General features: G+C 43.4%; 2 protein-coding genes across 8 annotated transcripts; both read right to left on the bottom strand.

Moving 5' to 3' along the window:
* Window positions 1–500: 500 nt before the first annotated feature.
* On the bottom strand, window positions 501–10,103 carry dbpb (D site albumin promoter binding protein b). 2 transcript variants are annotated; one of them, XM_012915854.5, is made up of 5 exons: window positions 8,913–10,103; window positions 8,464–8,722; window positions 7,306–7,761; window positions 3,843–4,102; window positions 501–2,867 (listed from the first exon to the last, which is right to left on the bottom strand). In XM_012915854.5, exons 2-5 carry the CDS (start codon window positions 8,651–8,653, stop codon window positions 2,652–2,654), a joined length of 1,122 nt encoding a protein of 373 aa, XP_012771308.1. In that variant the 5' UTR covers window positions 8,654–8,722; window positions 8,913–10,103; the 3' UTR covers window positions 501–2,651. The 2 variants fall into 2 exon arrangements, with proteins under 2 accessions (XP_012771308.1, XP_012771304.1); XM_012915850.5 differs by having other exon boundaries at window positions 8,464–8,756; window positions 8,913–10,101.
* A 1,181-nt stretch (window positions 10,104–11,284) lies between these two features.
* On the bottom strand, window positions 11,285–21,814 carry si:dkeyp-69b9.6 (uncharacterized). 6 transcript variants are annotated; one of them, XM_076890039.1, is made up of 4 exons: window positions 21,404–21,814; window positions 20,859–20,973; window positions 20,492–20,570; window positions 11,285–18,178 (listed from the first exon to the last, which is right to left on the bottom strand). In XM_076890039.1, exon 4 carries the CDS (start codon window positions 17,249–17,251, stop codon window positions 12,560–12,562), a length of 4,692 nt encoding a protein of 1,563 aa, XP_076746154.1. In that variant the 5' UTR covers window positions 17,252–18,178; window positions 20,492–20,570; window positions 20,859–20,973; window positions 21,404–21,814; the 3' UTR covers window positions 11,285–12,559. The 6 variants fall into 6 exon arrangements, with proteins under 6 accessions (XP_076746154.1, XP_012780493.1, XP_012780496.1 ...); XM_012925039.5 differs by having other exon boundaries at window positions 11,285–17,699; XM_012925042.3 differs by lacking the exon at window positions 20,492–20,570 and having other exon boundaries at window positions 11,285–14,934; window positions 15,223–17,699; window positions 21,404–21,813.
* Window positions 21,815–22,991: the final 1,177 nt, after the last annotated feature.

Genomic DNA, 22,991 nt, shown 5'->3' with positions numbered 1-22,991 from the left:
TTGACTTTATATATTGAATGCAATATATATGTGTGTGTGTGTGTGAGCACCAAAGTAGGTCAGTGTGGCTTTTTTAATGCTTTATCTTACGCATAGCCCATCATATAAACTTTTTTACATTATCTTACCTTATATACTCTAACTCAGTCTCTTAAACGTAGTGTGCATTTAATTATAAAATGCATAAAACACTCTTTAAATTTATTTACAGGAACCAGAACTGCCTCAGTTGGGCAAGACTTGGTATTTGAACTGTTTTGCCAATTAAGGAATGTACACAATGTGAACAAACAGGGAGGATATCAAAACAACATGGTGCATTTCACCACGTATCACAGTCTGGTTATCAGCTTAAGTAAAAAAAACCCTGAATTTTTAACCTTTTTCGTCTTGCCTTCAAAACTGGGCTTTGATTCAATTCTGGATTACTTGGAAGCAACCACAAACAGCGCAGTGATTAATGAGAACAATCTTTTATTTGTGTTTTTTTTTTTTTTGGGGGGGGGGGGGAGGAAATCTCATACTACATCCAAACAACCAGCACTGACTGGTGGGCTGGGCACATCATCGACACTACTGATGCAGCAGGGCAGTTGATCAGTTAAGAGTCACTATAAGAGTTATCAACCACATCGGTGAAGATACAGGAGACTAAAATCCTGTTAGGAGAGCAAACAATCACTGAATGAGGTGATAAAGGCAGATAAACCAACAAGGAGCGTATCAGTAGTGTGCACAGTCCATGCACAGGTGAGAAAACGGTCATGATGAAAGGTCAAGTTGGTCTGAGTGAACATCATGTTCAAGTTACTGAGCCACGTTTGTGAAATCCCCGGTCAAAGAAAACAGAAGTCTCTGTAGAAGAAGTGGATAGATGTGGGTCCGAAGACAGGTGCAAATAGCCGAGACTGGGGTTGTTTTGTTTTGTTTTTCCATTTGAAAAGTCTTTCTGAGGAACACTGAAGATCAAAGATGTTTCAAGGTGCAACAGATCATCCAAAGAAAGAAAAAAAAAACATTCAATAATACAGAACAACAACAATAAGAGGGATAATCATAATAATCATAACAATAATAATAGTTGTAATGGTAACTACTCATCATGGTCATTGGAGGATTAAAATCACACTATTACTAGTCGTCCCTCCCCCAGGGAACATAACATAGTGTACCATGCCCCTGTGTAGGTGTTGTTGGGTACACAGAGAAGTTCATAGATACAGTAAAAAGGAAGGAGCAATAACAGGATTGAAAAAGCACTAAATAGCAACAAGTTTCGTGGATCGACATAGGATCAACATTTTGGCTTTTATTTCTCCCAGAAATCTGAGAAATTAACACATTCCACTCAATGGGGGTACTCAACCCATCTCCTGGAATACATCAAATACACAAAATAGTAGAGGCCTATCCAATATACACAACAATTCCCCTCCCTTCCCCCCACCACACCCCTGTAATAATGCTAATTAAAGTGTGTTCAGTAAAGTAACAACGTGTGTTTTTACAGGGACGATTGATTACTACTGCAGAATATGTTACAACACTGAGATTGAACTGCTCTGTGCACCTTTCAGGTGCAAGAGAGTCACAAAGACAAAATGCATTGGGAAGAGTTTGCACATAACTGTCAAAGGACTGCCTGCAAGTGGGAGCAGACAGAAATAGAGACATCGGATATAGAAACAGGGGAGCAATTCAAAGAGAGGATGAAGAGGAGCAGAGTTACCCAGGGCATCACAACAGGCTTCCACAGGCTCGGGAAATATCGAAAAACACCAGAGCAGATTGAAAGCACTTCCACTGGGATAGTGAAAAAGTAAAAGAGCAATACACAGAAATATGGGCTAGAGGAAGATGTACCAGTCTCATAAAGTTAAAACCAAGGTAAAAAGAGCTAATATTGTTAGAAGGGGGAAGGGGGGGTGACGTTGTTCTAATAGAAAATAATATACGAGACTGGCCAAGAGGATAGAGCTGGGCTGTATACATAGTGTCTCTCATTCTGTCTCCCTCAAGCATCCCCAGTGACAGAAACATAAAAGGAAACAAATTAAGTGCTTGAATAAAATCCACAAAATGTCGAACTACACGTCTTTAAGATAATTTTGCTCTCTATATTACAATTGTTACATGCCTTCTCAACCCTGCTGCTGCATCCTGGCTATAATTATAAACACAAAAAAACAAAAACAAAACCATCGATGGCTGACAACCTGTTAAGCATCTCCTGACTCAACTATGATAAAAAGATATTTACCGCAGCTTTCCCCCATCTCTGTGTCCCCATCATGTAGAAAATATACAAAATTATTCTGTAATTTGCTCTCCCTCTAATTTTTCTGAAGTATTATAAAAATATACAATTCTCCAATAACAAAACTCTTAAAAGTCACATCTTTCATCTGTTAAATTATTCTCTCTGTCCGCCACTTTTAAGAGCCGACACCTCAACGAAACAAGACACCTGAGCTTCAATGCACAAACCTTCTCCTCGTCTTATACATTCATCATCAACATCATCATCATCATCATTATAATCATAATCAGCTTGACCCCCTTTATGTCCATCAGGTTACCCCAGAAATTCAGAGTCTTAGATTGAATCCAGCTTATATTTCTCCTCGTCCTAATTCTTCTCCGCGCTGCCATCACTGGTCAGCGAGACGGTTTTCGTATTTACTAAGTATGTTACGACACCGGCCCAGTTCCTTCCTCATCTCGGCCACTTCCTGTCGGAGGGCGGCGTTCTCTCGCTCCAGGTAGGCGGCGCGCACTGATATCTGGTTCTCCTTGAGACGGCGGGCGTCCCGGGAGCGCTTTGCCGCTTCATTGTTTTTGTGCCTCCTGCTCCAGTACTTCTCATCCTACAAAAGGACCGAAGAAAAAAAACAGCACATATGGATTATTCAGCATCCACCAATGCAATCCACTTATTTTTATTGGGGAATTTCACGATTATTAGGTATAAAATGTATAAAGAAAAGAATCAGTGAGTGTTCTGATTTGTTTCTTAAGAAGTGTGTAGTGTTTTTTCTAGCTTAACTTCTACAGCTATGTGGGTGTTTGGCAATGAAAAGACACTTCTTTGTCGTTGTTGTTTATTTGCATACCACATCCTCAGAATTTGGTTACTGGTTACTGTCTGACAGCAAATAAAGTAAGCAAACAACCTGCATGTGCCACACACAGCTGCTAAAAACTGAATTGCTGTCTTTTTTCTGGCTGTAGAATATTTTATGGACTTCCATAAACTACAGAGTGAGGATTTGCACAGTTTATGATTCTTTATACTCAGTTACAAGTCATCAATCTTATAACTTATACTGGGCTTTTTGTTTATGTAATCTCTGTTTTTATTTTGCAGCTCCTGTGTTTGTTGCTTGTCCATTATCGGATGCCCTCATTGTGAAACTGTTCTGCCTTTTACACTGTTTTCATTAAACTGAAGCGCTAACAATGTAAAATATAAATGCAGACCCAGGCGTGTGCTCATTTCTGATAAAAATAAATATATCAGGTAAACAGCTTAGCTCTTGCCAGTATTTTCCTCAACTGATCATTTTCCATGATCATAGCTGGATAATTGCCCCATTAGTCATCGGATAAATGAATCTCAAACAATGTGGACAGTGTATTAACCATTTGAGCCTCTCAAGGCTTTATCTCTGGTAAATCTAGATGGCATTTTCACTATTTTATGACATTAAAATCATTCGATACAAATTTTTAAAATAACCGATTTAATTACTATTTATCTGCTTTCAAACTACTTCAGTCTCAGGGCATAAACTGCATGTAAGCCACTTGCATCAATGCTGTGAATACCTCAGCAGCCTCACCTTCATGTTATCGGGTACCAGGATCTTGCGTGCCTTCTTGATCATTGGCTGGGGCTTGAGCTCATCCTCGCTGAAGGAGTGCCTTCGCGGATCAAAGTTCTGCTCTTCCGACGTGTTGGACATAGCCATGTCTGAAGAATCCATGTCAAACATTCCAATCACATCTGGCCCATTCCCAGTGGGTGTGAGCAGAGGCGGACAGGAGGATGAAGAGGAAGAAGAGGGTGACTCACAGGAGTCATTCATTCTCCTTTGACTCCCTAGAATTAAAAAGAAGATAAACCTAAGTACACTAAACACTTTGACAGTTTTAGTGGAAGACGTTTTGACACTTTTTGACAGATCAGCCACAAAAATAAAAAAACAATATGCAGCACTCCATGATAACCACCAGATGGCAGCAGAGAGCTACATTGTTAATAAAAACAAACATTGCTTTGGCCTTAACCAAGAGTTGGCTGGTATTCAGTGAGCTTTCACTGGCAGATAAAAGATTTCATAGTCAAGGTAATGTTTAAAGTATACTACAATAGCAAATGCAATATAATTCAATCATGTAATCTACAAATATTTAGTGCACAGATTTGTGGATGTAACTAAGCAACAAGCTGTTTAAAGCAATACCTAAATTAATTAATTGAAAGCCAATGCTAGCTGTCTCAGTAAGATTTTAGCCATCTTGTGCCAAAAACATAGCTTCAATGCACCTTGGCACAGATTACCCACATCTCTAATACACTAATGGGGGAGTGGAAACTTTTTTTTCTTCAATATTTACCCTTATTTGTTTTGTCAGTAATGGAGGAAAGCATTTCATTATTTTTAAACAAGTGTTCACTTTGTTGAGATCTGATTACTGATCTTTTAACCTCTATGGATGGAGGTACTATCTATCTTTTTATCAGGGTGGAAAGACTTCATCATGAGATAAAGGTAACCTCTCAGAAAAGCTGTGCCATGTCAGAAATGGGTGCAGATTTCCTCTTCATTTCTTACCCATCTGTATAATTTATTATGCATCTGTTGATAATGGGAAACTAACATCAAATTAGTTCTTTATATGTCCCACTGAGTGTGCTACTGATAAAATAAAAACATAACCACAGTCTTGATGTGAATCCTCTGGTCCACAGGCTTTAAGAATATATAACACACAATCACCACTACACAAAACCTCTTGGCCCAAAGCATAACCTTGACAAGTTTTATCACATGAACTGCTGAAAATGTACTTGTGGACCAAAGCTCACAACCAGAACAAATGCAGATAGAAAAATCTATAAGCGGAAATGTTATATAATGTGTTCTCCCTCCTCTCCAATCCAGTTTCTTTAAGTGGGGCCGGTATAGGGTGATGTGCCAGCCCACCCCCCTGTAGGGCCAATGCACCTTACTCGTCTGGCTTTTCTTTCAAAGAGCACAAGCCTCCATTAAACTTCTATGTGAATCCAGACAGCTCAGTCATCATCCTTGTTGTGAATGTATAAGCCTGTCCACATGCAAGTGAGGCAATTTAACAGAGATGTCAACTTGACTCAAAGCTCCTCTATGTGTTAGCTGGATACCTAACAAGGTATCTACTTAACACAGCACTGCAGCCTCCCAAATATGGACAAATATCAAACCCAGGGTGAATATAATGAATATTTAATGTAGTTTAATAAAAAAAACAAGCCAGCAGGTTGTTGGTCTGTATGTGCTGCCAGCTGCTAACTATATTACCTGTGGATCTGTAGTATAACAGAACCTACAGCATGAGTAATGGCTATATAATAGACAGGTAATGTGAGGCCATATTTTGACACCAGGTGAACACTGTTCACTCACACTCCCTTGGCAATGCCTCCGTACTATAATAAAACTATTTAAAGTGGTAGATGCACCGGGGCACAATCAGCAGTCAGATCTACGTATTGCTGAAAGCTCTTGTGGATATGGTTAACCGAGTGTCGTGCTGCTTAAACCCAACAGCAGGAACTAGGTAGTGCCACCACCTGTTGTGGTGCTTTGTTGGAGTGAAAACCTAAAGACCCTGCAGTTTACTGCTACCTCTCACCTCTGACTTTCGGGCAGCTCTGGAACGCAGATTTGCCAAGGAGATTTGGTGCATTTTTCGTTCACATGTTTCCACCGTTAAATAACAGCAGGATTTCATTTTTGATTACATGGCCCGACATGTGCCCTCACACTTTCCAGAACTTGTACAACAGCATTCCAAGAAAGCCCAAAACCGTTGCGAAGGTAAACAGGGGTCATTCTCCTTGGTTACCTAATAATTGTTCATCGTTAGGCCGTCTGATATTTTGTGAGTACATTTGTGATGTTGCAGTTTAGCATTAAAAGGAGGCAAATAGCATCTAGACGTAATTATAAGACTTTAAACAAAGGGACATTGATCAAAATGCACAAGCCTTTATCATGCAGTATAAATGTCTTATCGGAGTTTATGAACGAGTGCTTTGTAACTGAAGGAGTGAATTAAAGGTCTTCAGTCAAGATCCCATAAAGTATAAAGCTCCCCTCTTGATATCAGTGCACTTATTGTCATTCATTGGTGATCATATGTTCGGTGTGAAGTCCAGCAGGCACAGGGAAACTCTTCCTGTTGTCCCCCCCCCCCCTCCTTCTCCTCTGTGGACTCCTCCTACACGTCTGCTGGCCCTGCCTCTAGTTCTCTCACTCCAGTACTCCCAGCCTCTGCACGTGTAATGACGCGTGCACATGGCTGTGGCGTGTGAAGTGGGGAGAGATTTAAAGACACGCAACCGCAAACACTCCACACACACTGCTGTCTCTCTCTCTCTCTCTCTCTCTCTCTCTCTCTCTGTGTACTGTTTTGACCCTGCTGCACAATCATTATTGGCCGGGAGTGAATGCTGATTGTGTTGTACACTGCAGTGCACAGATCACATGCCAAACTACACCAAACTCTCTTGTCATAGCTATGAAGTTGATTCATCAAATAGCTCAGGACTCCTTATTTTGCTTTACCTATTTTTTTTCAAGTTCTTCACTGCTCTTCAGCTTTTTGTTTTTCTCCCAATCAGTTTTTACCTTGCAGCCATGCAACCAAATGGTCATGGTTTCATGGTTAAGGTGCAAATTTTAAACTCTGTTTTCTTTTTAAAGCTTACTTTGTTTACATAACCATGTGATCTCACGGCCTCAGCTTGACCCCACAGGACAGCGAAATGTTTGATTGCCATGATAGTCACTGTGAAGCAAGAACAGTTGAAGTCCTGAATCATTAGCCCACACTCCACATAACCCTGTTTACATCACAACTATTGTTATTAAACCGAAAGGCCTGCTAGTCGACCAGCAGCAGGTGAAACTTTGTCAACTCTGAAAAGCTTGGAAACCATTTTCCACGACTGTTGCTGTGAGGTGATCTTGACAATCCCTAGATAATAACCAGTCTCTGCACTGGCCATAACAAACTAGTCGATATTAGTCAACTCACCATGCAGGCAGTCAGTTCCTCCTGGAAGATTCTGTGGCTGAGCCACCTCCAGACCGATGAGAGATGGAGAAGAAGAGGTAGAAGGTGGTGAGGATGAAGATCCAGGTGGGGATGAGGGTGGTAGGCACTGGGAGCTCTGGTTGGGCACAGCTGACTGCGGGCTCTGTGAGGGAATCTGGGCTGAACAGGAGCTGTTGTTGTTATTGTTGTTGTGCATGCTGCCCATTCCATTTTCAGTTAGAAACTCCTCCAAGTCCATATACTGAAGCTGGAAGAGGCCCCCATCCGCAGGCACAGTGCGATCCCACAAAAGAGGCCCCAGGAACTGGTTGAAGTTTCCTCCTCCATTTCCACCTCCTCCACAGCCATTACTGCTATTACTGTTGACTATTCCACTTCCATTCCTCATTGGGCACACTCCCAAGGAGTCCTCATCGAGGTCCAGTCTGTCTTTGTCTGCCAGATGGGAATAAAAAGCAGACTTATTAGTGGAATATAAAAATGACGATGCTTACTTTTGGTGTCACTTTAACAGGTTTCAGTGGACAAGAAGGTGGCCTTGGGATAGTTCACGCTTCTCCTGCTTTATGCTAAAAATCAGCTCTTCATATTTGCACAGAACTAAATGGCACTTCTACAAAATCCCCTTCTCCGCCTATCTCTCATACAATCACACACAGAAACACAGATGGGCCCAGATGGTAGCTGAATTGCAGCATTAACCAACAGCCAAAACCGATTTGCTGTCATAACGTATACACAAACTCCAGAACAAATCTCACAATAGCCAGGGATACATTTGGCAGAGAAAACGCACCCAGAACGCATGCTTGTATGGGTTTAGATTTACAGCTAAACCAAAGCATGTTATCACCCAGTGTAATCTAGATCCTAATTTGAAGTTGCATCAGGGATTATAATTCAGCTCATCTGGCCATGGTCACTGAGGAGTCATCCTGAGCACATGTCCTGGGGCATGAAACCTTTGTGGCCTTTACATATGAAAAATTACTAATAGTGGTACATATTTTTATACAACAGTAATAGTGGATGGAAAAGATTTATCCATGCTTTTCCACTGCGTAGAGAAGAAGGCAGATTATGCTGATAAAGCAACACTTTGACCTTTTATTAATTAAATTCACAGAAGGGTCTCACCTTTCGAATCGCATGAGTTCTTTAAACGCTGGTCTCCTTTCATGGGGTGCTGCAGGAGGGATTTCAGACCTGCCATAGAGTTGAGGTGCCCCCCTGTCAGGGAGCCTCCAGGTTGAGTACAGCTTCCAAACTGTGGGCTTGCCCCAGCTGGGAGGTCTGGGGTCGGAAGCTGGGAGAGTTGCCTGGACATCCTGGACCAGACGGGTCGCAGAAACACACCTGGGGCACTTGAAAGGGCTAGGCGAGCTGACAGGAGTACCTACCAATGGGACAAGCAGGCTGGATGACTGTGGCTGTGAGCACAGGAGGGGTGGGGTGGTGGGCAAATACAAAAAGGTAGTTTTGAGACTTATCTATGCAGAATAGAGCATCTGTTATATTGTAATTACAGTCATGACATTGGCATGGCATTATGTCAGAAAGTTTAAATTACACACGCAAACTCTTACCTTTCACTTGTAGATATAAAGAGTTCTTTATTTCCCTGCAAAAATATTTTCCTCGAAGTACTCCATTGCCTTTGGATGTTGTAGATGAAGCTGTTATTCTCGGAGAACAGTGTGGGAGGGACAGTCAGACCATCTGATTAGGAATACTGTCCATAATAAAACTGCAAAGGCGTGAAAATTCCGCACACACACTTTGCACGCACAAGAAAAAATATTACAGTAAAAACTTGAAGAGCGATATCCCGAGTTAGTGGTGCGGTAATTTAAAAAGAAATACTTATAATAATGAAAGAAGATCGCAGAGAGAGACTTCCTCCGTCAAAACAAAACTGTCGTGGAGAAAGAGGAGCATTAAAAAAAAACAGCCAGCGACGCGAGCTGTACGTGGTCAGATGACAAGTTGTATTGCTGCTTCTCTGCTGTCGCGCTCTGCTGTCCCTCGGTGGGGAGGGGGTGGTTGGAGAGGCTGGAGGGGGTCGTTTCCTCTTTCTGTCTGTACTTTTTTTTTTCCATCCGGTGGATCCAGTCACGGGCGCACGGGCTCGGATCTGTGTTTGGGCCGCGCGACGTACTCCTCCTCCTCCCGTTTCTCTTTCTCTCAGCTGGAATGGACACGGGCAGTTCACGTGACGTCACACCTCGAGAGAGGGGCGGGGCCTGGCTTTAACAGATCTCTCAATTTTCGCCTAAATTATTTATGAGGACACACCTACCCCTCGTGCCACACCTCGAGGGGAGCAGCAGGTTGTGTTGTTTTTCCCGACAGGTACAACCACAATTATTTTTGTAAAAAAAATAAAAATCAAACAAGAAGCAGGAAATATGTAAATTAGTCTCAGCGTCACCATGGTGATGGGAAAGAAACCATGAGAAACAGCTAACTGTGCTGTAAGCTGGGGGTTAATGGCGCTTAGGCTCGCGCTCTCCGTTGGAGCATAATTTGGCTTTCTCTAATATTCAGGCACTGCTGCATGACTTTTCCAGTTTCCTTGTAATCCACGGAAAACGTGAGTGCGCCGTTTTTTCAGGCGAGAGGAACGCTTCTGCACGTTGCCTGCCGGCGTACAATAGCAGCTCAGGCTCACGTGTATGAGGCACGCGGAGACGAGGCCCGTCTGCTCACAGCTCGGGCACTGATAGGCCCGCGGAGAGCTGCTGCTCCGCCCTTGCGCCGGAGCCGATTGGGCAGAAATAGGTCGGACAAGCCCGCCCGCTCGGATTCCCTCCCGGTGCATGCTACTGCCGCGTGAGACCGAGCAGCTCGAAATACAAAAAAAGCGCGAGGGTTGTCTTGTCTACTGTACAAGTTGAAAAGCACATGCAAAACAATGCGTGCAGCAGGAATTCATCCCCTTTGATTTTTTTCCTCCAGAGTTAGACATGCAGAAGTTGACGTAAATAGATTACAGACAGACCAGCATACAAAAGACGCATTGAGTAATTGCATTTGAACAATATGCCCTGAAAATAAATAAGTGAATGCAACTGGAGGCAGGAGCACTGGAGGAGGAGGAGGCAGCCCTGTGTTCAGCCCTGTCCCGAGAGTCCCTTTTTTTTAATGATTATTTTTCCGAATTAACCTATCAGACTCCAGTCTTGTCCAGCTGTGTTCTCCCAAGATTATAACCACGTGTCACCCCCACATAAAAAATATCAGAGTGGATGAATCATCATTTTTTGTGTCTGCAAGCAAGCCAGATCATCAGCATGAATTAAACCTCACAACACTTAAAGAGTTCTTAAATTAAAAATATATATATATATCTGCGGACAATTTATGCAAAATTAAATGCACAGAAATCTGCTTATAAACCACATTAATTTCCAGAGGGGAAAAGGTGCTTTTAAATTAACTATGGGTTACTGAATCTGGTCGCTACAACAATCTTTTTTGTTTCATTAATCTGGAGCAGACAGCCACACAGCACCAGCGTCTCCAGTCCACCCCCTATCGCTGTAAAATCCATGTGACTGCCACACTCATCCCCACCAGGCCAAGAGCACACCATAAATGAGTTGCTTACTGCCATCTTGTGGAGCCAGAAGTGAGTTTTCTTTTTGTTTTTTTCTCCCCACAACAGTCATATGTGCAAGCTTTGATCAGTAAAAAACATTCTTCATCCTGGAGGAACTTGGCTGATAACATTAGTAAGTCTAAGCACTTCAATGAGCTTTATTAGTGTACCTACATGCTGATAACCACTTAATCCAAAGATTCATGTGAACGTCATCCTTGACTTTCACATCAAGTCATAAATGCACTTTACATGCCCTTTCAGAAACAACTCGCTCATGTTCGATAACTAGCAGTTTTTACCATTTCCTGGATATTGCAGTGAGTAACTCTGAATCAGAAATGAAAGGAAAACAAATAATTACACTTAAGGTTTATTCATTGCTGAAATATAATCAACTACTGACTTCTCAGTAAATAATGTGATAGAAATCTACTAAAACTATTATTTTTCTTTAGAAGAAGAAAAAAAACAAGGCTTGACAGGGGTATGAACATTTCATATGTGTGAATAAAGTGACAAGATGTATTTTGAACTTATTTTTCTTTAAAAGAAAAAAAAACAAGGCTTAACAGTAAGAATATGATTGCAGCTCAGCAAAAAGTAAAAAGGTAGAAGGGGTAAGTATAAGATTGGCATGAAGACTGATTGGGTTACACACATAAATACATGGAATATTACATTTGTTTCTATCATGATAGGTCCTTGTTTTAACACACCGTGAAGTACTGTAGAAATAATCACTGCTAAAAAGAGCATACAAATAACATGAGATAAACATGTGTTACAGTCCACTTGTTTAACCTGTTTTCAATCTCTTGGTATAAAAGCTAGGAAGATCTCAAATAAATGAAGTAAAGTGAACATCATAAGCAAGGCTTCTTGTAAGTTTTTCGTCATTTTGGCAGGAGAGGGGTCCTTGTAATGCTAATTACCAGCAACGTTGACATTTTATCTATGTGTGATTAAATCACTAGGGAATATAGAGCAACTTTCAAATCAGGTTTACACTACAAACTTCTGGGGATATACTGAATAAACCATCACATACTGTAGGAGTGATTTCACAACCTCAGCAAAAAACTTGACCAGAGAACAAACATGCACTGACAAACTATCAACAAAGGTCTTTGTCCCCGTGTCCCTACTCCTAATAAATGCACTTTACATTTTTAAAAAATCCTCAGAGCCTCTAATTGAACAACAACAAGACAAAATACACAGCAGAGACGTTTATCATACAGCAAGAGGTGTAGCGGGGCTTCTAGTTATGGGTAAGAGATACATTAGCAGGTCATTTCACCTAAACTGCTCTAGTAACTGCACAGTGTCAGCCAAGCATAGTGTCAATGCACTTAAGGGGTTAATTAATGATCCTATGGAAACAGTCACGTCTTTGAAAACACCTTCCAACATAATCTGGAAGAATTTCTGGAGATATTTTATAGGACACTCTACAGTAGTTGTTAACACACTCATTCTAATAGTCAGCAGAGTAGATGCAACAGAGACACGAGGCAAATTTTCCTTAAGGCAGCAGATGCCTTTTCAAGTCCCTTTTTTTTCTCTCACTTCCTATTTTAGAACTGAAACATCCCTCTTGTATGCCACTCTCTTCAGAAACCAGGAAGCTCAGTATCTGTATGGTCCCTGTAGGAATGGCATCTCCTCATGACCCTCACGGGTCTGTCTTTCTCCCGGTCTTTTTGAAAGCTTCAGCCTCTTAGCATCTCCCCTCTGCAGTCCTTTAGCCCTGCGGCGGCAGGACACTTTGTGCCTGTGAAGAAGGGTAGCGTTCCAAAAGCGAGCTGAGCAGCGTCGGCAGGAGAAAGTCCCTCTGGCACGGTGGGAAGCCCGATGAATGAAGACTGCCAAAGGCCTGTAAGACTGCTTCCCACACACACTGCACCTAAGTCGCTCCTGAGTGCTCAAGGCTTTTTGTGGGTGTTTAACTGCCATGTGGACAAGCAGCCCCGCTTTACGGGAAAACACAGAATTGGGGCATATTGGACAGCCAAAACGTTTCACAGGAACTTTGAGAGATGACAGGATCTGCACTTTCATTCCACCAGTGTTGACAAGCTTATACCCACCACCACCTGATCCTCCTCCTCGCCTAATTGTCAAACGAAGAGAGCCTTGTTTTTTATTCAACTGCCCTCTTATTGTACAACTGATCTTTCTCTTTCGTTTGATTTCATCAAATCTTACTAAATCTTGAGATTCCCATTTATTTCCCTTCCAATCTCTCCTGTTGGACTTTTTTTTCTTCTTCTTGTGTCGTCTCATGTCATCGTGTGACGACTGGACGTCGCAGTCGAGGGTTTGGTGGGGCTGGGTGCCTGACTGATGATGGGGATGATGGTGGGAGTGATGATGATGGTGATGCAGATGATGATGTTCAGTGGAGGGCAGTTCCGTGAGGGGCTGGAACGGGGCCGTGGTGTGAAGAGTTCGGCTACGGGATCCAGCTGGATATATGTGTTCTCCTTTAACTCCGGCTGGAGAATGCGGGTGTTGCGGGGGCATGACTGTAGAGTTGGGAGGAAGTGGCTGAGAGTAAGCTGGTGCCGCAGAGGCAGAAGACTGAGTAGCTGCAGCATCATAAAAGAGGGGAGAATAACCAACTGGTGGCTGTGGGGGTGCTTGTTGGTGGCTATGAGTGACAACACTTAGACTTTGCCCTCCGTGGCCTTCGTTGGAAGGTGCCATCTGAAGCAGTGCATTCGTGGCAGCCTCACTCTCAGAGGTTGACTGATTAACATCACTCCCACCTCGGTTGTCTCCAGACCCACTGTTGCTTTCTTGTGGGTTAGACTGTTCAGGGCGGGTCATGCCATGCTGAGACTGCTTGTGTCGAGTGAGGCTGTTAGAGTAAGCAAACGCCTTCCCACACACCTCACAGCAGAAGAGCTTTTCACCCCCACCTTCATGGACCGTCTGGTGATGGGCAGTCAAGTGAAAGTGGTGACGGAACGACTTCCAGCATATAGCGCAGGTGTAGAGTCGAGGTGGCGGCGGGGGCTGTGGTTGGGGTGGGGGAGGAGGCTGCGGCTGGGGGTTGGTGTCTTGAGGCTTGACGTCTTGGGAGTAGGGATAATAGGAGGAGGTGCTTGGTGCTTGGTTCTGGCTCCGGTCTTGGGCCACGCTACATTGAGGATTTGGGTTAAAGCTGTTAAGGTTCTCTGGAGCCGGTGTGGTGGGCACCTCTTCCATCTCCCCTTTCTGGTGGAGTTTACTGTGCCTCCTGAGGCTCTGGGAGTAACCAAACTCTTTCCCACAGATGCTGCATTTGTAATTCTTTGCCCCGGAGTGGACTGTTTGATGCTTGCTGAGGTGGAAAGCTTCTCTGAAATACTTCCCACAAACAGTGCAGTGATGGGGCTTCTCTCCTGTGTGGATGCGATCGTGCCTGCGCAGGGTCTCGCGGCGTGCAAATCCCTTACCACAGACACTACAGAGGTGAGTGCGTGGGAGCCCACTGGGGCCCATTCTGGGGGTGTACTGCCTACGTTTGGGGGGCTGTCCGCCAGCTGCAGGATCTTTCTTAGCTCTTGGTTTGCGGGGACGTTTTGGTTTGGCAGTAGGATTCTGCGGGTTGCTGGTCATAGCCTCTTGACTCCCACCACCTCTGAAATTCTTATCCATACCAGATGTGGATGAAGGTGAGCCCAGAGGTCCTAAACCAAGACCACCTAGCAGACCTCCTATGATGTCTCCCCTGTCATCCCCTCTATTTCCACTGTTACTAGCTGCTGTTATAGCAGAGATTGCATTATTCACAGAGCTAGTGACATCATCTTCTGAGTCATCCAGTAGAGAAGAGAGGGGCAGGTGGGGCTGTTGCTGCGGATGGTGGTGCTGGTTGTGGGTCTGTGAATGTGGATGCAGTGTTGGCGCCAGGGGTGCCTTTCTCAGAGCTGGGCCCGCCATCCCACTTCCACATGGGGAGGCACCAGAGTAGCATGGAGATGGATTACCTTGAGAACGGTGGTCATCATGGTAGCCTGTGTAACGATTCCGAGAGTAGTCAGTGGGGTATTTACCATCTGCTCTGTCCCTGTCATTTGAATTCCCTCCCCTTCCAGAATGAAACAGACCATCACATCCTAAACCTGATTTTGGTTCTCCTTCCCTCACAATGATTACACCATCCTCTTCCTCAGTTTTCCCATAAATAACCCCTCTATTGCTTTGATAAGTTCCCCCTCCTCCATTACCTCCTCCACCCCCTCCCTCGACTCTGTCCTCACCATCAGTTCCTGTCTTGCTGCCCCGTTGTTTGGGTCCCCTACCTGGCTTGCCGCAGGTGCCTGAGGCAGCATGGTTGAGTAGAGAGGTGCTCTCACGGAAGGCACGACCACAGGCGGGACATCGGAATGGCTTTTCCTCATGTATCTTCTCATGCCGTGTCAGTGACTCTCTACGATTAAAAGCCCGAGAGCAGGTGGAGCAGCCATATGGGCGGGCTGACGAGTGTATAACACCATGTTGCAGGAGATGCCCTTTTTTCTTAAAGCCTTTGCCACAATCAGGGCAATGAAATATTTTGTTTGGGCTAGAACAAGAATTGGAAGAGGGTTGGGGAGGTTCTTGGGTCGAATGGGGAAGGCTTGGATCAGACTGTGTTTTTATGTGAACAGGGTTTGGGCCAGTAGTGGCAGTATTGCTAGTACCTGCTGCGGTTGGCTCATGCATGCGCATATGCCTGCGAAGGCTTGAAAGTTGAGGGAAGCTTTTGCCACACTCTCCACAGCTATAAACTGGCTCTGTGTCAGACTCTGTGGTGTTGGGTTGCATTGAGCTCTGGTTATCAGATTTAGAAAGGTGAGAATCATTAGTAACCAGTACTGAGGCAGCAGTGGAAGACGGAGCAGAGGAGGAGGAAGAAGAAACTACTGATGAGGATGAAGATGATGAGGCAAGCAGGGATGACGGTTCTCCACCCATGTTTGACATACCCACCCCGCTCCCAATTAAAGCTGGCGGCTGACCATGATTTAGCCCCCCGTTACTACTAGTGCTGGGATTACCACTGTGGCTACTGTGCCCATGGTTGCTACTGCTACTACTGTTGTCAGATTTTCTCTGTGGCAAATAGCCGGCCATAGCTTTCTTCCTCCTACTGCTACTGCTGCTGCTATTACTACTTCCACCTCCGCTGCTTTCCCCTTTACCGTCATCCTTAGACAAAGATAAATGAAGCGGCAAAGGTAGGGGCAAACCTGCTTCCTGCTGCATCAGAGAAGCTATCTGATTTGACGATAGTACAGGAATGCCCTGGAAGTCAAAGCCGCCCAGCGATGAGGGCTGAGAGCCTGGGTGGAGAGGGTGATGAGGATGAGAATGAGAGTGAGGATGAGAAAGGGTGTGCGGTGGAAGCTGGTGCTGCTGGGGTGGTTGCTGTGGAGTCTGCTGTGGCTGGGGAGTAGAGTGGCCATGAGTGTGAGAAGAGTGCAAAGCAGGAGGCGGAGCAAGGCTAGTACTAGGCTCCCCGCCTGTCTGACTTAAGCCAATGCCTAAATGGTTATGAGTTCCCTGTTGAACAAGAAACTGTTCTAAACTAGCATTAGCAGGCACCCCAGAAAGAAAATACTGATTAGCGGCTAACATGCAACTAAACTGTTGATGAAGGCTCCGTGCATCAGACTGGGCCCCAACCAACTGGTGTCCCAATGAGCTGACTGCACTGCTGCTAGAAGGGTTATTAGAGGTTGCCACAGAGGTTGAAGGGGAAGGAGAAGAAGAGGAGGGGCCAGGTGATGCCTGGGGGACAGAGAGGCCGGGATGCAGAGGAGGGGGGGGTGGAGGTGCTGATGTTACTAATCCTCCTAATCCCCCAGCGCTCCCACTACTGCTACTTCCCCCAGCAAAGTGCTCAAAGCGGCCTACACCTGGGTGTAACTGCTCCTGTGCTAGTGCTGCCTCAGACGGGTGGAAAGAGCGCAGGAACTGTGGATAGCCTGAAGAATGGCTTGAGCTGCTGCTGCTCATCTTGCTTGACTTTGAACGAGAGCTCTGAGATGAGGAAGGCTGTTGTTGTAAAGGTGGGGGAGGAGGGGCACTCATCTTGGCAAAAATGGAGGCAGAATCAGAAAAGGCGTTACCTCTAGACCCCTGCAGGGGGCCCAAGCCAAGTCCAGACAGAAGAGCTCCAGGGGACTCAGCCTGCTGCTGCTGCTGCTGCTGGAGTTGATGCTGGTGAAGCTGCACTTGCTGCTGATGCTGTAGTTGCCGATCTAAACCAAGGCCTTTGAATTGGTGGGCCTGGTGCCCACTTAACATCTCTATAATGTCCAGATTGTATTTTCCAAATTGGAACATTTCCCACTCACTGGCACATGGGGATGCAGGTGCCAAACCTCCAGCACTAGGGGCGGCGAAAATGATCCCACCACTGACTGGTGAAAGACAAACTTAACCCTAAGGGTGAAACTAACCTACGACTTCTTTTTCAAGAAATACTTAAATGATAGCTTAAAACTAAAAGTTCGTCTCTCCAGATTGTTTAGGTCTGGTGCTGCTACTCTCTGTTGATCATCCACTGCCCATGCACTACTTCCAAACTGAGAGGGGTAGCCGAGACGACAATCTGATGATCAGACGGTAAAACGTGTCTTTTGGCAGGTAGATAAGATCCACCTAATTTTAAAACTTGCTTAGAATAGTTTTTATTGAGAAGCAGTTCAAATGACGACTTCTTGTTTCCTTTACTGCGCTCCTTCACCTAAGCAAGATTCCTCATCGGTGTTCAGCCAAGAAGTTCCTACAGCTGAAAACACAAAATCAAACAGGAGTGAAAGTCATAGCATTACTACACAGTCTATAAATATATTTAAAATTCACTTATGCCCCTTCTATAACAGTCCTTTAATTTATTGAGGTGAATTTGTACATGCTTAAATCTCAGCCTCAAATTAAACTGCAGCAATACACAGACTATAGTGAGGATGACACAACCCACCAACCTGACTTTTAAGTAGCCTTTACTTTTAATAAATATGGCATTTATACCTAAAGTGAATACTTCTTATAAATGGAAACATTTAGTTGAGCTGTGACCAATATACAACTACTGCTGTTAGGCTGGAAAAGTGAAGGTTTCTACTGGTATTAGGAAAAGAATCAATTAACAAATCAAGCTTAGCATTTCACAGCTACTGAGCAAACTATTAAATACATTAAACATTTTACAATTTGTAATGACTTACCGGTATGTAGTTCTTGTGGACTGCAGCACAACTAGAATTGCTGCATAAAGGCCAATTCCTTTATTATTAGACTCATAATTGCTACAGAAGACAAAGTTATTTTTTAAGCATTTTTAGTGTCTATGCTTACAGGTGCACGGTATGAAACTAGGCAGATTTTTATCTAACCCTTTAACCCTAACATGCTGCAGCAGTTTGTGAAGAATCTCGTGTGTTTTACATTATGAATGCAGCATTTGCGTCTCTCTAATAACAACAGTTACTCAGGAAGATGTAGAGAGAGAGAGAGACATGTGGCAGTGTTCCACGAAAAACCACATCACACAGCAGATTTCTTGGTTCTGGTTAAGAGCAGGTGTGTCTGTGTGTAAAAACTGGTTGTTTTGACTTCTTAAAGCCTTACATGACACGGATTATATGTTATTTTTACTGACTACTTGAGTAAAGTGACTTCTCTCCACCAGTGGTGAAACAAGAAAGACATTTTGCATTACTTTTAACCTACACTACTTAGACACTAGCCACTTCTTGCTATATTTTACCATGTGTTCTGTAAGAATTTACAACTTCAGTAACAGTTTTCGCATTGCAATCTCTTTTACATAGTGCAAGAAAACACGAGACGGCGTTTATTGTAAACGTACAGTCAAATGTAAAACTGAGTACACAACATGATTCAGTAGCTTGTGGTGCCACCTTTAACAGTAATAACTTTAAGTAATCATCAGTATGCGCTCATCAGTCTCTCACATTATTGTGGAGAAATTTCAGCACAATCTTTATTACAATATGGCTTCGGTTTATTTAAGGTTTGTGGGCATTCATTTAAGCACAGCTCTCTTGAAGTTGTGCCACAGCATTTCAATCATGTTGAGCTCTGGACTTTGGGCAATTGCAACTAGGGCTGCCACGATTAGTCGACTAGTCACGATTATGTCGGCTATCAAAATCACTGACGCGTCGTTTGAAGCTTTGTAAGATTCCAAAAGACGCAGGAATGAGTAGTAGGATTTAAGAGTGTAATAACAGACTGAAACAGAAGATGGCAGCACTGCATGTACTAGGATGCCAGCTGCCATTAAACCCCGAAGAAGAAGACGCAGTGTCCGGTAACGTAGCTGTGTCCAAATTTAGGAACTGCATCCTCCTGTGCCCGCATTTGTAGGCCAATTACGTTACAGCGACACGACGAAGACTGTACAAATTCGAAGACTCCAACAAATGCGGCTGACAAATGCGCCCTTCATTTCCCCAGATTTGAAGGATGGGTCGGTGTATACTTCGTAGCCCAACCTATCCCAGAATTCATAGCGTGGCCTTGCTCAGTTTCCATCAATGGCGGCAGCTAGTTAGTTTTAATATTACTCTTATTATTCTTTCTGGGTCACAAAATAAATGTTTAATAGTCGACTAATCGCAAAAATAATCGGTGACTAGTCGACTATCAAAATAATCGTTTGTGGCAGCCCTAATTGCAACGCCTTGATTCCTTCCTTTTTAAGCTGGTGTGCTTGGGATCATCATCGTGCTGCAAGACCCAATTTCAGCCAAGGACAGGTGGCCTCACGTGTGACTCTAGAATACTTTGGTATACAGAGGAGGAGTTCATCAACTGAATGGCTGCAAGGTCTCCAAGTTTTGTACATGAAAAACAAACCCAAATCTTCAACCCTTCACCACTGTGCGTGACAGCTGGTATGAGGTGTCTGTGCTGATACTCTGTGTTTGTTTTCCACCAGGCAATGTGTAAACACACACCTGAATGACAGACCAGAAAACTGCCAAAATGTCTGCTTTTACAGCTTCTTACCCTCTTAATTCCTATGGATACAGTAAGGGTGTACTTAGTTTTTCACAGGACTAGTACGACTCATTAAATCGCTCTTGTTCTCATGGCTGCATTTCAGAAGGTTTCAGGGTTTTCAGTAGAACTCAATCCTTGTGATAAGAGAAACTTCAAAGATGCAAATTAGATACAAATTAATTTAATGAGGTTATTCACTCTTAAGAATCCTTTTAAAGATAAGTTTCTGTATAACTTGAATCATTAGACACATGGGAGCCTGTTAGCCAATTATCAAGACTTCACTTTCCAACATTAAACTATTCCATCATTTAAATGCAAATAAAACTGCCTTGCAAAAAAATAAAATTTTCATTCAAATTTGGCAATAAGTCATGCACGTTTTAGCCCCAAAATGTACAAAACCAACAATGCTGACTTAGATATTTTAATGTTATTGTGTCAATTATCACACAATTCAAATGTTAGTTTTAATCTTAAAGGTCCATGAGCAGGTTATAATATACATAAGGAATGTTTTTAAAAAGATTAATAGTAATGATCAATTACCTGAGCAGGTATGATGGATGTAATTACACAGCAACAGTAGGTGTATAGTACCTTAATACAGATCAACAGGGTGGCTGATCTGCAGATACATACATATATTTCTTATTAGCACTTTTATTTTTACTTCTTTACGCTTTCTGTGATTTTCTTGTGCCTCGGGCAGCAATAAACTTAAACCAATCTAACCTCCACTACCAACAAGCATGGGCACAATCTGCATGGCTTATTAAAACAAGTAGGCATAAATGGACGTTGCAATAAAAAAATAGTATGAAGTTGTTCCAATTTATTCGAATACTTGGATGGCTTAACATGAACTGTCTACGGCAGATTCACTCACTTTGCTCACCTCTTAAAAAAATCTTACCGTTTCCTCTAATTGATGCGATGAAGCTAGAGGGGAGTGAGCTCCCCGGGCAGATGAGGAAGATAATCTATCGCACATTTGACTGCCTCTCATTTTATAATGCACCTCGGCAATCCTGTAAAGAAGGGCAGAAAATGCTCAAATTAACACAGTGACGCTGTACAGTGTAAACATTAGCAGTCCGTTACAGGCGCCAGTTATAACGGATGCACTTGAGGTGGCATCCTGAAATAGTATTGGCTAACATTTGGAGGAAAGTGCGGGGAAGAAGAAAAAAAACACACACACACACACACAGAGAAAACATTGGAAGCGCTTGCATGCAAAACTTCACGGTTCTCCTTAGCATCGTATTTTACACTGGCTCGGCGTGTTTAGCTGTTTGCTGCCACACACACGCAGTCTACAAAACCACATAACCGACCGACCGCTAATGTTAGCCGTCATTTTAAACCACAAAAATACAGGCACGCCGACTGCCGTTAACACTGTGATGCTAGCGTTAGCATATACATCTGCGTAACCTATAATCGGCAAATGTTTACCTACGCATCCAGTTGCAGGGCACAGTTGCAGACGGATGAGGCCTGTCACGCCTTCTTCTAACCGCCTAGCTAGCTATCGTCCGCTTCCATTTCTGCGTGCTGTTTTCCAGTCGTTAGCCAGAGCCATTTTCACTGATGCTGAGCTGGGTGAACGCTTGCACAGTTCCCCCCAAGAAATCGACGCCGACGGGTACCGCAGCCGCCTCCTCGCCATTTGATTACGACATGTTGCGCTGTCAGTGAGCTTTTGCTTGATGTTTCGGCGGCCGAGAAAAATTAGGATGCTCGGTGATAATATTTTTGGGTAAAAGTGAGTGACGTGTGCTCCCTTAACATTGGTCCTTTCCGGCCCTTGTAATATTTCCGGGTAGCAGCAGCGGGGCTCACAGACGGCGGTTTAGGGCTCACAGCGGATTCAGCACCTTTGGTTGCATGCTGGGCTAAAAGATGAGCATTTTCACATTGCCTGCTACATCAGGGTACAGACCCTGTGTCATTGTATTACAAGTTATCAGTATCCGTGAAGCACTTTACCCCCCCCCCCCCCCCCCAAGCTCCAATATGCATGCCTTGGAGGCCTAGAAATAGTTATTATGTTATGCTACACAGGGCATTGAAAATATATAAAATTAAGTGAAATTAAAAAAAATATTTTCCCACTGGTGATTTAAGCTGCTATGATTTTGTGGATTTTTCTCCAGCTGTCCTGCAACCTTAAAATTGGATGAGCGGTTAAGAAGATGGTAAATGAGCCGGTACTTATGTAATGCTTTTCTGCTCTATTTGAGCACTCAAAGCATTATCTTACTGCAAGCCTCATTCACACACAGGCTTTTTCTACACCAAAGCACTTTTAACATCAACTAACCTGCAGAGTGGGAGAGCTGTCAAACCAACAGCCCTCTGATTGGTAGATGATGTACTCCATCTCAAGATCTACAGCCACAGGTGGATGGATGAAACTAAAACGTTTGTTCCCACATCATTTTATTTTTCTGCTTACTTTTTGTTAACGGTATAAATCTTGGCATGTATCTTTTTTGAAAAAATTTTTTAAAACGAGTGCACATTCACATTAATGAACCATTAAAAAAAACACACAAATATATAGAAAACTTAAGTGCAGTCTCAAAAACATGTGGATTACAGATTAGAGTGACTCTACAGAAACGCTAAACATTCACACATTTAGTTTTTTGGACTAAGCTGTATTTAAAATCATTTGTCAGGATTTAGAAATGCTTTTAATTTTCTATATTTCTATACAAATGTAGAGGGTGACAGAAGGGGATGCTAGGGTTAGGGTAAGATGGAGGGAGGTGAACTGAAGTGGTGACCCCTAACAGGAGCAGTCCAGTGTTTTACCTAATTTGTCTGGATGTGTATTAAGGTGTATAAAAGCTGTACTGCTGCTGATGATTAATACCTGCAAGAGGTGGTTCTTTAAATACTTTGCTCTCAGATTCCAGGCTTATTTGTGATTCTTAGGGTGTTTAAAAGTAGAACTCAGCTTCAGCTTTCAGGCCCCACACTATTGCTACTATTAAGATCAGGCTTAAAGCTTTCCTCTTTAATGAAGCATATATTT

This window comes from Maylandia zebra, linkage group LG11, assembly GCF_041146795.1.
Source record: "Maylandia zebra isolate NMK-2024a linkage group LG11, Mzebra_GT3a, whole genome shotgun sequence".
NCBI classification, from domain to species: Eukaryota; Metazoa; Chordata; class Actinopteri; order Cichliformes; family Cichlidae; genus Maylandia; species Maylandia zebra.
The sequence above is the reverse complement of the archived record's forward strand: the minus strand, read 5'-3'. Positions and strand labels throughout refer to the sequence as shown.